This window comes from Delphinus delphis, chromosome 1, assembly GCF_949987515.2.
Source record: "Delphinus delphis chromosome 1, mDelDel1.2, whole genome shotgun sequence".
NCBI classification, from domain to species: Eukaryota; Metazoa; Chordata; class Mammalia; order Artiodactyla; family Delphinidae; genus Delphinus; species Delphinus delphis.
In genome coordinates this window covers 156,703,623-156,721,697 of record NC_082683.1, presented here as the reverse complement: position 1 = coordinate 156,721,697, position 18,075 = coordinate 156,703,623, and the positions used below count along the sequence as shown (strand labels likewise).

Genomic DNA, 18,075 nt, shown 5'->3' with positions numbered 1-18,075 from the left:
TCAAGTTGGCATCTTTAAAGAACTTTATGTACATATATTTTAGGTTCAAAATGAACATTAGAACATTTTCTTTTACTTTTGTAAGTAATAGATACACATATCCAAATGTATATTTATGACCTGTCAGATTGTAATTTCATATGCATGCAGTTGTATTCGCACAATTTCATGTGAAAGGTGATAATTTTAGGCAACTGTAGATGAAATTCTTTTAACAGTATAAATTGGATCATTCCATTAGTTAGAAACAATATAATAGAAATGAATGACTTAGGAATAAAACCATAACCATTTCAGAAAAAAACATTAGTTATGTCTTTAATTGCTGCAGTTACGCTTGTATCAAATCTTACCTGATCTTTAATTTCAAGATCCCTTTTAGTTTTTGTTCTGTACTCTCTGTGCTCCTTTTCTGCCTCATCCTTCTCCATTTTGGTTTTATTCAATTGATAGCGCATTTCTCCACACACCTGTTAGATTATAAAAACTAGATCAATAGCTGCTGGAATCTACCAGGCAAGGCCTGCAATTAGATCTTTTGGTGCCCCCTAGAGGTCATATAAATAAAACACAATAGAACTTTTCTAAGAATGGCATTTTCTATTAGCATATTCAATATATTCTGTTAAGATGTGGAGGCAGTATCAGATGTTATTGAGTCTTACAATTTCAAATGACAGATAAAGAAATGCATAACCAGGGAATTTAAATGATATATACAAGATTTTTCATGTAAAATAATAGTTTCAATTGCATATTATCTAAAATGCACTATCATCTTGCTTTTAACTAGGTAAAATTAGTAATTAAAATATTAAGCTATGTCATTATTCATTCAAATTGTCATGGTTATACAGATACTCTATATTAAAAACTTTCCTTTAAACTCTTTATCAGTTAGGCTTTTATTTAAGGAAATTTATAAAGGTATTTTTCTCTCTGCTAATAGACTATATTATCAATATTTATGAGTAGAGTATTACCCAGCTGGTATTTACCGTAGGCTTTGCAGATTATGTCAATCTTACCATGCACAATACTATGTATTTAAATTAAGAAAGTTAAAAGTCATAGACTGCAACTAAGCCCACTCTGCTTTTAAAATAGCTATGGCATTCAACATAAAATGAAAATACACATGTAAGTGAAATGACTTTAACATATTGTTAAATAATAAACACACTCAGTATCTTAAAATTGTGTATCATTCTTTATGTAATCTTGTTTTTCAATCCAGGGCATCTACAGACAGATAAATACATTTGGAAAATACAACTAGCAGATAAATCTAAATAAAGAAGTTATTAACTTTTGAGATAACTGAGAACTTGTAGAGAGATCAAGTAATACAAACATCTGCTAAGTCAGCTTCTAAGTTACAAATACAAGTTTTTAAAAATCATGTATCATCTAATGGCTATACCTGTTTGAGACTTCACAATTTTGGTAGTTCTCCAAAAATGATCATTAGAATTTTAGAAATTAGTTTCATCATTATTGAAGTATTAGAATCTTATTAAACCTATATGCATTTCCTATGTTCAAATAAAAAATATGTTAAAAATAAACTAATCTGTGTTCAAAAATTACAGTGACAAGACAGAAGAAAAAGTCAGTAAGTTTCTCCCCAGTGACCCTCAGAAAGCTAAAAAAAGAATAAAATTACTACAAATTGTATCTGAAATTCAAATACCTTCAATGTGCAGAGTTGCTCCTTCCCCTTTCAAAAATATTACTAATTCACAAAAAGTTACTAAAGCTAAATAAAATTTAAAAATTAAGAATTACAGAAAAAAATTAGAGGAGGCCTAATTGACTTTCTTCACTATTCCAATCTATTTGATTTACATATAGGAATAAAATTTAAAGACCCCAATTATAATACCAGAACATAACAGTTATACAACCATGGTGTTTAAAACCCAACACCAGTACAAAATTATTATACATAATAAATATCTAAGCATTAGGTCCTGTTTAAAATGATTGTACCCCTTAATTTTACTTTTAAAGTTTCCTTGCCTCACTAATTTCAGTTTAAAATGCATTTGCTAAGTTTATCTGTAACACTTAAATTTCATCTAAAATAAATGAACAAATTAAATTTAACTAGAATTATATTATCCCAGGGTTGGAAGCAGGCTTAAGGCACTCCTCTGATGCTTGGGTCCTTTTGGACAGTTCTAAAGACAAGTAATCATTCTTTACTGTACCATATTTCAACAGAAAGTTCTCTCCTTATAATGAACTGAAAATCCTCATCATACCTTTCACCTATCAATCCAGGTTAACCATTTCCATCTCTCTGCAGCAGTTCCCTTACTTCTACCCCTACCTCCACACAAACATCAATTATATTGGCAAATACGGTATTTTAAGCTTCTACATTAGCTAGCTTGAATTTTAGAAAGCAAATGAAGAACTATATAAATTCAAGGAAAAAAAAGAAAAAATAGGCTTCCTTTCCTAATATATATTAAAGTTAATTTAAATTACTGAGTTATAAAACAATAATGGCATTAAAAATGTGTCCAAATTTAGGAAAATATGTTGAGAAGTAAAATGCAGTATGAAATGGGTATGCATTTTAATAAAATCAACTGTGTATGTACTGATGAAAAATAAATTGATTTAATTTATTACATCATGCATGTCCATATTTAGTGACTTAGTTTTAAAGCAATGATTACTGAAATCTACACAGACTTCTAGTGTTTCTTAAACATGTACCTTAGCCACTTAAGATCATTAAGCATTTTAGCTCTTGGTTCACAAGTTTGTGATGCCCATAGTGCAGACACAGTGATACCACAGTGTAAAGTATAAATTTAAGGACCAACAGAATAAGAAGTTGTAGTATTAGAATCTTGATTTTAGAGAACAGGTCTGAAAGAATGAGAGATGGAGAATTATGTTAAGCACACTTTTCATGTTATAAATAAATACATGTCTTTTAGTATTATTGTGAAGACCAAACTTATGCAAAAAATTACTCCTAGTTGACTAATTCAGATGTACAAGTTTTATCAGGTATTCAATAATTAAAGTAATAAAACTTGTTAATTTACAGTTTGTCTCAGCAACTTAATCCTTAAGCTCTTTGAGGACATTATTTGTGTCTAATTCATCTTTGTATTTGCAGCACCCAGAAAAGGGCCTGCTGATAATAAGTAAATGTTTGCTGAATGACCATTATGTGGACCTTTATTATCTTGAAATAACAAAATTTTTATACCCTAGACTTCTTTTTGAGCTTTTAACACTAGGAAAAAATTTTCAACTAAAATATTTAAGTAATTAGTAAACTAAACTCTCTCTTTGTACCTTTGTGACATCCATTTCTCGGGAAGCAAGCTGGTTTTGAATTTCCTCTAGTTGATTAACAGCTGAAATTTTCTCTCTTGTAATCTTTTCCACCTGAGCCTCCAGTTGGGCAATACTCTGAGATAGGGTCAACGTCTGTACGAGGAAAAAAAGTCCTAAGTGATAATGTCATTTGACAAAAATATTTTAAATATCTTGAATTAATAGAGTCTCAGCATGGACACTGGGCTCTCTCTGTAAGTCATTTCTCTGTGGATTGGGTATCTCCATTGCTCTGCATTCTCAATTCATCTCCCTTGACTATCACCTCACGTAATTTTCTTTTTTTTCTGGTGGTGAGAACTTTTAAGATTTGCTCTCTTAGCAACTTTCAAATACACAGTACAGTACTGTTAACTATAGTCACCATGCTTTTTAAATATTAAAAATAGAATCAATCAGCAGATATTAAGAAACTTCCATATGCTATACTAACCCTGTAAGAATACCGAAGTTTTATGTCCTTTAAGAATTTCTAACCACCTTATAAAGATATGCCTAATATCTGAAAAATTCAATAAGACTATAAAATAGTATTTTTTAAAAATACGAAGTATTTTAGAAATTTTGTACTATCGTAGAACCAAGAATAAAGGTGCTGAATTTATCCTCCATGCTAAAATATATTTCAAATTTTCTTGATATATTATTTCTCAACTAAAATTATTTACATGCACAGTACTTAACACATCACACTGTTTTTTGTTGTCTGTTTCCTCATTAGACTAGAAGTTCCTCAAGAGCATGTTCCTCAACAGGTATATGTTTAACGTTTGATGAATGAATGAATCAGTAGAATAAATGGCTTTTCTGAGGGACTATATGGATATCAGGTTCTTAGTTTTTCTTCCCAGGGTCAGAAATGTTTTCTAGACCTTAGATTTAACCTTTATAGCTTTTGGTTTGCAATTAGATTTTACTCTGCTCCAGTAGGTCAAACTTTTCTAGGCTATTAATTTCTCATTTGTATTAGCAGTTTTAAAGTGATGAAGAAATGCTACTTTGCCCCAGATCAAAACATATGGAATAGCTATCAGTTTTTAATCAGCTAAAATAAAAACTGATAACAAATTTGAAATAATATTTGAAATCTGTCATTGTACACTAACATGGGTGTGAATTCAGTTTTACAACTGAAATCAATAACTAAAATTTTGTAATAAAAATCAAGATTACCTTTGTCAACTAATTAAAATTGACAACATGAAAATAATGAGCCCCAGTAGCTACTTTCTAATTTAGACGGTAGATGTATTAATTAACATTCCTGGGGATTGTGGAGAATTGTACATTTAACTTATGGCTGTTTACATGTCCTTCTTTCATCAAGAGATTGGCTACAAATCTAATTTGCACATAAAATTACTTTTACTAATGCCAAGCTACAAACTATCCTTATGCAGATTACAATCTGAAACAAAAATTAAAGGTCAAAAGAAGTTAAATGTAACAAATCAAAAATATTAATTGAATTTTCTTAATTTAAAACTTCAAGTTCATGAGTAAGCATATTATGAATATGTAATTATAGCTTTTCTGGAACCATACAACAATAACAAACTTTAATTACCAGCTACTAAAAACCATAGATTACTTATTTATGTGGATCTATAGTAAACATATTAATATTGTGTGGTTTTTTTGAAGTGAATGGGCAGACATTTATTTTGCTAATGGTAAATTCTGAGTCAGTTTCTATAGCATGTAACAAATCATACACCTTCCATATGATTCCTTCCCTCTGCCACCCATCACTTCATTCCTCTGCCCACTACCTGTCTGCTCCCTTCTGTCACCCACTTCTCAAGGCCTCCCCTCCTGTTGTCACACCTTCTTTTTCTCCATGCCCACCATCTGGAAGTCAACATTACACTGCAGGAGCTTCTCCATCCACATCTGTTGCAGGGGCAGAAGTAACACAGACAGCTGCAACACTGCTGGATGTCCAGGGTGTTGACATCAGATAAGTCCTTTAAACTTTGACAGGGGCAAGCAAGAGACAAGGACACCCAGGATGGGAGAGCTTGATAGAAATCTCTACACTAAAGCAGTCCTTAGTGTACTGAACGTGGTATAAAGTGGCATTCCTCATAAAAAAAGGTACAAGAATTAAGGATTCTAGCAATGGCTATTATCAAGGGAACCAACTGAGAAAATACACAAACCAGAGGGGGCATTCAATAAATAGATGATTGAAGGACTGATTGAAGGAACAAACTTAGCGGTTTAGTGCAACCAAAGACCATTACTGATGCCAACAGGCAAACTCACAGCAAGAACTGTTCATGGGGGAATGATTCAAAATCTGTCTAGGTAGAAGGCATCTGCTCTCCTAGAGCTTCCCACACAAATGAAATTTTTAAGCAGTAAGAAGAAAGGAAAGAAGAAAAATAATAAAAAGAAGGAAAGAAAATCTACAAGTCTCATGAGCATTCCTACCACTAGGAAAGCAGGGACACCTGCTCCAGCACTAACCATGAGAAGTTACAACGTTACGATTAATTGTTCAAACACCCTATTAAATTAACTTCCTGTGCTAAGCAGTGTGATAATTTTATCTTTTAATTCCCTTTGGAAAGGAATGTATTGGATTAACTTTCAGTTGAAAAAATGAAAACTTAAGTAATGTTCCCAAGTTCATTTCAAGCTAATAAATAAAAAGTAAAGCTGGACTTTATATTAAAATTTGTCTGCTTTTACTAACACAAAGGTCCAAGAAATCTACTCAATAGGGCTAATTCTCTCTTTCACTAGAGTAAGAATAATAGCCACAAGCTAAAATTTGTTAAATGGTCTAACCTAAGCCAGGTATTATATTAGGTACTTTCAAAACATTATCTCATTTAATCCTATCAATTCCTTGAGTAGATCAACCAAGGATCTACTACTCTGAAATTTGGAGAGGTTAAATGAATTGTTCAAGGTCACATAAAGGTCAATTTGGATTCAACACTAAATCCTTTTACTTCAGAGCTTCTTTCTGCCATTTTCTGTGAGAGTACTTGCTTCAGTGCTAGGATCACTTTCAGCTCTTTATTCATACATCTTTATTTAGGGCAGGATCTTCAGATTAAATGTCAAATAAGGCTTAATGGAGGCAAAAAGAAAAAAAGGACTCAGACTCAGAAATGCATTGTAGGACTTCCCTGGTGGCACAGTGGTTAAGAATCTGCCTGCCAGTGCAGGGGACATGGGTTCAATCCCTGGTGGGGGAATATCTCACATGCCGCGGAGCAACTAAGCCCATGAGCCATAACTACTGAGCCGGCACTCTAGAGCCCGCGAGTCACAACTACTGAGCCCGCGTGCCACAACTACTGAAGCCCACGTGCCTAGAGCCTGTGCTCCGCAACAAGAGAAGGCACTTGAGAAGTGCCAATGAGAAGCCCACGCACCGCAACAAAGAGTAGCCCCCGCTCGTCACAACTAGAGAAAGCCCGCGTGCAGCAATGAAGACCCAATGCAGCCAAAAATAAATAAATGAATAAATAAATTAAAAAAAAAGAAATGCATTGTATTTCTGTTAACACTTTCATTCATGAAATAATTATCAGTTTAAGAAAGTTATACATAAAAGCACCTGGAATATTCCCTGGCACAGTTCAGACTTCCTTTATTTCTTATCAGGAATTCTCATCAACATATTTTTACACAGTAGAACTACTCAGCAAGGCAAAAGTTTCCACTAAACAACCCAGAAAAAAAGTCTCCTAGGCATGAACAGTAGCTGATCTTTGCTCTTGATGCCATTCATTCTCTCTCTCAAAGCTCAGCTTGCAACTTTACCTCCCTCCATATCTTACTCATGTTGGTACATCTCCCCCACACTCTGCATTTCTAAATCCTGCCTGTTTTCTTGAAGCTCAGTTAAAATGCCACCTTCTCCACCAAGCGTTCCATGATCTCTTGCAGACAGAAATCTGTTCTGATCCTCTGAACTCTCAGTATTTTAGTCATGCCTTTCCAATGGCATGGAGTCTTCTTCCTTCCATTTGTATTCCCCTTGTATTCATTCAATAAATATATACTGAACACATTTTATGTGGGAGGAATGTGGCCATAAGGCAATAAGGATGTTAACAAACCATATATGCAAGGGAATCATAGTAAATTAGGGGAGATAATTCAATAAGACTTTGCAATACATTGAGTTATTGAAGCCCATAGGAGGGGCTCCCAAAAATTTATCATTGGGAGACTGTGAGAAGAGGTGGTATCGAGAACTCTGAAGGATCAGTCAGAGAGGCCAGAGGAAGATTCCTCTAGGCAATGGGGGTGAGGTGGGGGGGGTGGGGATGGGAGGGGAGGGGCAAAGCCCTGAAAAATCCTGAAATGAAAAAACAGTATGGCAGACTGGCATGTTTGCACATTTGAGGAAGTGCAAGTAGATCAGTATGGTGGTAATACAAGGAAGAAAAGAGAAGGGAGATGAGACTGGAGAACCAAAGAGAGGGAAAAAATGTACAATCTTTATGCTATAGTAAAAGATCGGGTTATAGAGAGACAAGAAAGGATTTTAAAACAAGAGACTGACATACTGACGTGTTCATTTTAGGAAGATCATCCTTGGATCTTTGGGTAAGAGAACAGATAAGGAGGTGAGACAAGAAGCAAGGGGCTTCTACCACTTGGGGCTGTAGGAATCACCCAAGGGTGAGACATGGAGAGCAGTAGGATGGAGAGACAGGGCAATGTAAAATCGGTAAGGGCCTGAAACTCTAGAACTTGGTGACTTGATGTACAGGGTGAGGGAGAAGGAGGCAATCAAGGATGACAGCAAGATTTCTGAGTTGGGCAAATGGATGAATGAATAGTAGTTCTACTATGAGAGGGAAGATGGGAAGTGCAGCTGGTTGGGGGCTCACTAGAGAGCTAAAGATTTAGGAATCAATACCATACATATGAAATTCAAGCCACAGTACTGCTAAAGACATCTAAATCTAAAGCTCTCTGCTAAACTCTAGAACCTCCTATCAAGGTGCTTTCTGGATGTGTCTCCTTCATTATCTCAAAGGCAGCTTAAACTCAGAGTAACCTAAAAGGCACACATCATCATTCTCCCAAAACAAGAATATGATTCAGGGCTTCCCTGGTGGCGCAGTGGTTGAGAGTCCGCCTGACGATGCATGGGACGCGAGTTCATGCCCCGGTCTGGGAGGATCCCACGTGCCGCGGAGCGGCAATAGTAATTTCATCGGCTATGGGCACAGAAGCTGAAATGTAGTGGTCTGAAGAGTGAATGAGCGGTAAGAAAATAAAGATAACATGTATGGACAAATCTTTCAAGAAACTTGACTATTAAGGGGAAGAGTAAAGAGGGATATGGAATTACTAAGGTGGCTTCCAGCCTTGGCCACACATTGGAATCACCTGGACAATTTTTTAAAATACTGACCCCTAGATCCTACCCTCAGATATTCCCCCATAATTCGTTTGGGATGCAGATTGGGCAATGAGAGTTTTGGAACTTCTGTGTAGCCAAGATTGAGAATGACTTGATAGAAGAAAGATTGGTTTCTTTCAACAGGTGAGAAAAGTTTGAGACTATTTTCCTGGTGATAAGAAAAAGGCTATAGTGAAGGACAAAGGTTGAAGATTCAGAAGAGAGTGGGGAACTAATGGAAATAGGTCACTGAGGTGGTGGAAGGGGATGGGATTCAGAGCAAGAGGAAAGGATTAGGATTAAGCCACTCCCATTCTGACACGGTTGCAGTACAGGTGAAATTTTACTTTAGGCAGAGGTGGGGGGGGATAAATAAGGTGATTACCATCTAATGGCTGTCAACTTTCTTCGTTAGGGAAGTAAGGCTCTCTGCCGAGAATTAGGGGAGAGGTGGTATGGTAGAGAATTTGAGAGGAATAAAACTGATTTGAAATAGTCCTTGAAAAATGTGTCTTAGATACCAACACTTCCCACCTAGACTACTATAATTACCTCCCACCTGATCTCCAGGGGTTTATTCTGGTCCTCCTTCAAATCTATTGACAGATGATTTTTCTCAAATATAAATGGGATCACGACACTGCCCAATTTACTGCCATTCAATGGTTTCCCCTTCACTTTTGGATAACATTTAAAACCTTTCACATGGATTTTAAGACCATTCATGATTTGGTCCTTGCATACTTCTCCAAACTCATCTTCCACTACTCTGGCCCTTACTTCCTATGCTCCAGTCACCTGAGCCCTCTCTAAATTCCTAGAAAGTATGATGCTTTCTAGCTTCAGAGCCTTGGGAGTGTTGTTTTCCTGGGTCTGGAACTCTTCCCCTCAACTCTTCACCTGACCACTCCTACTCAACTCTTTTGAGCCTCATTTGCAAAACCTCTTTCTTAGGAAAGTCTTCCATGACTGCCCAGACTAAGTTATATTTGCCTGTTACACATTCTCATGGTACCCTATACCGTACCTTCATGCCTTTATCATAGTGGTAAAAACTCATTTGTGGAAGTATGTGTTTAATGTCTACCTCTCCCACAAGTCTATAAACTTCCTGACGTAACTGCATTGGTCCTGTGACTACCACATTCCCAGGACCTCCAATTAATATCTGTTGAATCCTGAATGAACGTGAGAGAGAGGAATGCATAGGAGGACTGCTAGAAAGCACCAACAGAATGGTGGACATTGAACCATAAGTGTATGGTGGTGTCATCTGCAAGATTATAGGATTTTTCTTCACTAGCTGAGATCACCAATCCAGGTCAGAGAATGTAGATAACCAGACTGACCTATAAGTAGGTTTTGACAGGCACAATTTTTTTAAAAAAGGATAAGAAAACAAGGGAGTTTATCTTGGCTCAGTTAAGGTAAGACTTAAAACTCATTGGGCAGAATTTGTGATTTTTCTCTTTATATAGCCTTAGGCTTACACACTGCCTTGCACATGGCAGATACTCAGTAGATATTTGCTGAATGAGTTAATTACCACATGTTTAAGACAGCATGTAGGTATAAGCTGTGAGCCTGCTTTGAAAAAACAGAACATGTAACCATTGTTTGGGTTACTTGAGGGACCACATCTTGCTCAATTTTATTCAACTGTAGCAACTTTAAAGCTAGGTTCCACTAAACTCTGTATTCTAGCTTGTTACTCTTTTGCAAACACTGCCCATCTCATGTTATCTGTTCCTTTTGACTCTAATTTCTCCCTTCCATGTATTCATCTGGTTATAGTCATTATTCATCATGTAATTTGCTAGAACCTATTTTGTACAGAGTATACCATCACTTTTTGTTTTGGTTACTTGGTTTCTTACAAGTGTTTTACCTTCTTAAAGGCTAATTTAGGAGTGGGGGATGAAATGGGGGAGTCATCTCTCCTTGATTTAACCAAGCTTGAAATAAAATCTGGATATCTGCAGAGCACCTGCTCTCCTCTGACAAACAGAAAGGGAATCAAACACAATGGCAGGATTAGAGTAAATTTCACATTTTCCTATCATGAAATCTAATTGATTATTTTCTTTGGAAAGGTCAGAGAATATAATTTCTATTGAGAAACACATTGAGGAATAGAAAATTTTTATGAACTCTAAGTTATAAGCAACTTGACTACTTAAATGGTTTAAACATGTAAGATCATTCGAGGGAGGCTCAAGAGGGAGGTGATATGGGGATATATGTATACTTATAGCTGATTCATTTTGTTGTACAACAGAAACTAACACAACATTGTAAAGCAATTATACTTCAATAAAGATATTAAAAAATTTTTTAAATAAAGATCATTCAAGAATTGCAACCTGCAGACTCATCAATTATATCACCACAAACATTTCTTCTGCAGTGTCGATAACAAATTGAACCCTTTAAATACCTTTGAGCCCATGTCCTCTCTTTCTTTTGTTATTTCTCTTTTCATCATCTCTTTCTCAAAGGCTCTTTTTTCTCGCTGAGATGCGAGTTCTTTCTCAAGTCGCTCTGTCTGCTTCTCCAGTTCATTCTTCAACTGTTCGCACTGGATTAAAGCCTGCCAGAATAAGACAGAGTGAAATGGGACCTTAGAATTTAGAAGAAATGAGAGGGAAATAAGACAATTAAGCTTTGATTTTATTTAAAATAGTTACAACTCACTGTAAAGTCAAAGTAAAGAATATTTTTGTATTTGTTTGTCAACACCACTTACTGATTCATATGTTACATGTATTCAAATGTTACATGTATTCAAATGTTGTATTTATTCACATATTTCAGTTTGCACAATTAAGGCTATATTAACTAATCAACTAAGAAAATTCAGGTAACAAACCTTGATAAGGGCCACAGAGGAGTCTGAATTTTATAAAAGGGGATCAGAAAAACCAAGTGTTCTAGTATTTTCAATTATATATCATGTTTATACTACAAGAAATATATAAGTATCTAATTTAACTGATTTTTCATCTCGACATGGTTAAAAATTATTTGTACTTTAAATGATAAACAGATCAAAATTTTAAGATGAGATGTATTTATCATTACATACAGGCATTTACTGTTTATATAATAACTGAGCTTCCTTAAATATAAGTACGATAAGATTTGGTTCACCCTCCTTACACACATAACTAAAGTAAAAATTAAGTAATAATCAAGTTTAGATAAGGAAAGACTCAAAACAGCATTTACTACCTAGTTTTGTAAAATGAGAAGTGTTATATTTCATTTCTGGCAATTTAAAAGTCGATAATTGTCCTTTAGTTTAAATTTCCCACTCTGAATTTCCAGAAGTAAATTCTCTCTAACTTCCTTTTGGCTGTATTTACAATATCGTTATGCATAACACACAATAATAAACTAAATTCAAAATCTCAAGAAAAAAATAAAATTAAGGTGCTTGACATAGAAAATCTGAGTCATACTATGGTGTCTTAGTCTCATCCCAGTGGCTCCTCATTATATCCTCCTCACTCAACCTCTATTGTGTTCCCCTGAATTGAGAGAAAGAAACTCAAGTCTCATATGACTTATATACTATGTAATTATAAAATGATAGTCACAGTTGGTGTTAATGGAGATGGAAGCAGTCTCAGTAAGCACTGTAAGCTCTATGCATTGCTATGCTTCCCTCTGGTGAAAGCTATAATAAATATAGACAATAAATATCTAGGATATGTGAATTTTCTTCTTTTTATCATGAGATCATTAAACCCTAATTTCTTTCAAACTCTTCTGGAAATGTTCTATACTCCTAGGCATAAAAACTGAGGATAAAATGCAACTGTCCCAGATTAACTGATAAGCAAATAAAATGCCTGAAAAAAGATTCTCCTAGGGAGTCAGTCCCAAGTCCAATTCCAGTTGAAAATGTCTGGAAAATAAAATTTTACATTAGATTTTAAAAGAAATGGAAAAGCATAATTTTTCTATAATTTAAACCCTTGGAGCTTGAAATACTATGAATTAGAGATTTTTGCGCTTCAGAACACAATTGCTCTTGTGTAAAATATTTTTTATGAACCTAATAAAAATGTTCATAATGTTCACTGATATATGAATATCATGAAAGACTAAAATGATTATGGAATATAAACTAATACATTTAATCAGAAGGTTTTTCACTGAATAAAAACTCAGGAATCAACCTTATTAGGTACAGGAACAGTGGAAGGAACTGCTGAAGATCAGGCTAACATGAAGAGCAACTAAAGAGTCAATTCAAAGAATTCAATCAATTCAAGAACAAGGAACAGTAAATGATCCTGACAGGTAAGAGGCCTAACGCTAAGATAATATAAAGAAAAAGCACAAGGGAGAAGTTGTATATCACTTAAACAAAACCGTTGCTGAAGCCTTGGTTTCATGGATGGCCTTCTATGAGGAGTACCCACCACTGAGAGGTGATGGTGAGTATGAAAGCAGTAACGAAACACTGAATAAAAATATTAGGTTAAAAACTGGATATTGATCACTCTTGGTTTATAGCCAATGATTCCATATAAAATAGCTTTTGCTTGTTTTGATTTTAATATATATGTCTGGTCACAATGAAGAAAATATTAAGTAACATTTGGAATTAGAAAAGTCATTTAATCTTACAATGGTCCTCATATACAAGATTTGGGTTTACTAAATAAATATTTATACATTCCTTCCATTAAAGCTTTGTCTTTTAATTCTAAGACTTACTCTCCTAGTTTTCAGAATCCCAGATGACTCAGTGCTCCCTGATTATACTCCATATAATCATTCAGTAAAGGCATATAACCAAATCCTCAAAGACTATTGACCAAAAAGTTTGTTTGGGTTTTTCCGTAAGATGTTTGGCCAACCCAATTAACTGATGGATCTTCACAGGTGACCAAGTTAGTTTGGGATCTGCGGCTGCCATTTCTCCTAGTGGTTCCCAAGGTCGTGGCTCCTTTCTTTCCCTGAGCACAATCCCTTTCTTGGTGGAAATGGCTGTAGGTCTTAGGGAGTTGGGGATTTACACAACCCTCACCCTCCAGTAGACTCAATCTTCAAAGGGCCTTTTCTCTTCTGGGAAATTTATTTGTGGTCATTCTTTGTTGGCCACAGTAACACATTTTTCAAAACATAATTTATTGGACTTGATATTCCCAGTCCTGGTTTTATTAAACCAAAAAGTATGCATTACTATCTTAATGGAGTCAAAACATTTTCCAAAATAAATTTGTACCTAGTCAACTCAATTCTTAAAATAGGGAAACTCTTTTAGGAAATATAAAAGTCCTTCCCAAGTGCTAGGGTTAGGTTCCTAGATATCCTTGTGATCAGAGAATTCATGATTATAGGATTAAAGAACCATGAGGAATAATAGAGTCCACACTTATGAATGTAAACTTAAAAGTTTATGAAAATGCTTTCATTTTTATGAAACATAGCCCACAACATAAAAATGATTTTCAACATGTTTTAGGCATTTAATTTACAAATAATGCAAACTATTGATTATTAATTTATAAATTCATCCTTACTAGGAACCTATCAGTCAGTCTATCCCTAACTCCCACTTCCAAGATATTTATAATTTGTTTTTGTCTTGTGGAAGATAATGTACATATCAAGAAACATTATATTCTACATTTGTGCTTGCAATCAAATGCTCAAGGCTTTTCTGATTTTCCTTTTACTTCGGGTTTCTAATTCTTGCCTTTCTGATTCTGCTGTAGCCTAAGGAAAACAATAGTTTGAATACTTAAAAAGGAAAAAAAAAGTTTGGGGGGACATTTATTCAACCTTCTGGGTTGGTATTTTTGTTTGTTTGTTTGTTTGTTTTTTGTTTTTTTTGCTGTACGCGGGCCTCTCACCACTGTGGCCTCTCCCGTTGCGGAGCACAGGCTCCGGACGCGCAGGCCCAGCGGCCATGGCTCACGGGCCCAGCCGCTCTGCGGCATGTGGGATCTTCCCAGACCGGGGCAAGAACCCGTGTCCCCTGCATCGGCAGGCGGACTCTCAACCACTGCGCCACCAGGGAAGCCCTGGGTTGGTATTTTTTAAAAAATGTTTCTTCAGGGCTTCCCTGGTGGCACAGTGGTTGAGAGTCTGCCTACCGATGCAGGGGACACGGGTTCGTGCCCTGGACCGGGAAGATTCCACATGCCGCAGAGCGGGCTGGGCCCGTGAGCCATGGCCACTGAGCCTGCGCGTCTGGAGCCTGTGCTCCGCAACGGGAGAGGCCACAATGGTGAGAGGTCCGCGTACAGGAAAAAAAAAAAAAAAAAAAAAAAAATTTCTTTAGAGGATTATCTCATTATAGATATGCTCATGGGAACATCATGCCAAAGCCAACAATTTCCCTTCCAATAGAGGCAGGCAGGTCTAAGGCCCAGTTAACCTTTTTATCTTGTAGCTTTACCAAAACATCACTGCAAAAACCTCTACTTTTCTACCTTCATTTATTCCCAGGTTAATTTTTTTCTCCCTTTTAAAATTATTCCCAGTTGTAATGACTTGCAAATTTCAAAGAAAAACAAAAACATTTATTGATCACTTACTGTGTGCCATATACTTTCTTAAATGGCTTACATGGATTAATTTATTTAACTCTCTCACTGAATTTTAAGTGGCTTTTATCACTCTGTTGATAAGAAACTGAGGCTTTGAGACATTAACTAACTTGCCCAAGAGCACAGACCTAGAAAGTGGCAGAATAGGGATTTGATCCAAAGAACTTACACAACTGAATCCATGCATGGCACTATAATTTTCTCATGTTATAGATTTATTTTCTGATAAAATTCTCAGGTGTTTGCATTGCCACTGTAAAAGTACATATAGTCTGTCCTCCTTATCTGCAGGTTCTGTATTCACAGTTTCTGCATCCAAGGTTTCAACCAGTCACAGATTTCTGTCCTGGAACCAATCCCCCATGGATAAAGAGGGAGGACTGAATATGATATGGCATGATATAATACAATATTAATGTAATGTAATGTAATTGCTTCTACTTATTTAGCATGCAATATGCAAAATAGAACACTAGGTGGCAACAAATGTTAAGGAACTATAAGAAGAAAGTAACCATTTCATAACTCAGTAATAAAGTAGTTGGTTTTAAAATTAAAATATGTATGCTGTTTCACTCTTTAATCTCAGAAAGCAAAATTCCTAATACTTTTTTTATACATCTTTATTGGAGTATAATTGCTACAATGTTGTGTTAGTTTCTGCTGTACAACAAAGTGAATCAGCTATATGTATACATATATCCCCATATCCCCTCCCTCTTGAGCCTCCCTCCCACCCTCCCTCTCCCACCCGTCTAGGTCGTCACAAAGCACCGAGCTGATCTCCTTGTGCTATGCAGCAGCTTCCCACTAGCTATCCATTTTACATCTGGTAGTGTATATATGTCAACGCTACTCTTTCACTTCGTCCCAGCTTCCCCTTCCCCCCTGGCGTCCTCAAGTCCATTCTCTATATCTGCGTCTTTATTCCTGTCCTGCTATTAGGTTCATCAGTACCATTCTTCTAGATTCCATATATACATGTTAGCATATGGTATTTGTTTTTCTCTTTCTGACTGACTTCACTCTTTATGACAGACTGTAGGTCCATGCACCTCACTACAAATAACTCAATTTCGTTTCTTTTTACAGCTGAGTAATATTCCACTGTATGTATCTGCCACATCTTCTTTATCCATTCATCTGTCGATGGACATTTAGGTTGCTTCCATGCCCTGACAATCGTAAATGGTGCGGCAATGAACATGGTGGTACATGTCTCTTTTTGAATTATGGTTTTCTCAGGGTATGCGCCCAGTAGTGGGATTGCTGGGTCATTTGGTAGTTGTATTTTTAGTTTTTTAAGGAACCTCTATACTGTTCTCCATAGTGGCTGTATCAATTTACATTCCCACCAACAGTGCAGGAGGGTTCTCTTTTCTCCACACCCTCTCCAGCATTTATTGTTTGTAAATTTTTTGATGATGGACATTCTGACCAGTGTGAGATGATACCTCATTTTTTTTTTTTTTTTTTTTGTGGTACGCGGGCCTCTCACTGCCGTGGCCTCTCCCATTGCGGAGCACAGGCTCCGGACACGCAGGCTCATGGGCCCAGCCGCTCGGCGGCACGTGGGATCCTCCCGCACCGGGGCACGAACCCATGTCCCCTGCATCAGCAGGCGGACTCTCAACCACTGTGCCACCAGGGAAGCCCTCATTTTGGTTTTGATTTGCATTTCTCTAATGATTAGTGATGTCAAGCATCTTTTCATGTGTTTGTTGGCAATCTGTATATCTTCTTTGGAGAAATGTCTATTTATGTCTTCTGCCCATTTTTGGATTGGGTTGTTTTTTTGATATTGAGCTGCATGAGCTGCTTGTATATTTCGGAGATTAATCCTTTGTCAGTTGCTTCGTTTGCAAATATTTTCTCCCCTAGTATGTTTTAACATACCTTAGAGATAAAAACTGCCAGACTTGCACTGCATTTTGTAAACTGCTTAGAAATCAATCCTTGAGTTATTACTAACTTAGTGAAAAATAGATTTACAATACACAATAGCCTTTCTAGTTCTTAACCACTAAGATTTTAAAAGCACTAATTACAAAAATTCATACTAATATTTAAAGCTAATAATTAACTTTACATCAGTTCAACAACATTTATTGTACAATTAATATGTAAATGGCCATGTGAAGAATACAATGATAGATGTCACAGACCTGGTTTTTAAGGGCTTTTGGTGGAGAGGGCTATGTAAACAGCCACAAAAATTATACACAGCTTGCTAGGAATACAGAGAAGGAAGAGATTAATTCAAACAAGAAGGTACTGGGGAAAACTTCCGAGAAGACTGCCATCTGAGTTGCCCCTCATAGAATGAATAGATACTTCACAGATGGATACAGTGCAGGAAAGTACAACATGAGCAAATTCATGGAAATAGTCAATTGTAGGTCACGTTATAGAAACAGTATAGGTTATATGAAAACTTGTAGTGAAAGATAAGGCTAGAAAAGTTAGAGTGGGACCATATTGTGAAAGATCTGGAAGGTCATGCTAAGGATTTGTCTTATTCTACTGCAAGAAGAGAGCTGCCTGAACAGGGAGATTTACAGTTTAGGAAAACTTTGGCAGCAATGTGAAAGATATACTGGAATTGAAAGAGACCTGAGGGAGACCAATTAGAAGGCTATTGCAATAGGCCACATAAGAGTATGTGAAGACTTGAACCAGAGCAGGAGTATAGGTATGGAAGCTGCGGGCATAACTTAGTAGGGGTTTTTGAAGATACGGTGAGAGTTTGATAACTGATTG

General features: G+C 36.1%; 1 protein-coding gene across 4 annotated transcripts in view; it reads right to left on the bottom strand.

Moving 5' to 3' along the window:
- The window catches only part of SDCCAG8 (SHH signaling and ciliogenesis regulator SDCCAG8), a 261,098-nt gene that overhangs the window by 168,472 nt on the left and 74,551 nt on the right, over positions 1-18,075 (bottom strand). For all 4 annotated transcript variants that reach the window (XR_009516945.1, XR_009516946.1, XM_059996857.1 and 1 more), the window contains exons 10-12: positions 11,184-11,336; positions 3,325-3,459; positions 354-470 (exon numbers count right to left, since the gene is read on the bottom strand). Coding sequence is in view for 2 of the 4 variants with exons in the window: in XM_059996857.1 (XP_059852840.1) it covers positions 354-470; positions 3,325-3,459; positions 11,184-11,336 (405 nt within the window). In the remaining 2 variants the exon portion in view is untranslated. The remainder of the gene's footprint in view (positions 1-353; positions 471-3,324; positions 3,460-11,183; positions 11,337-18,075) is intronic.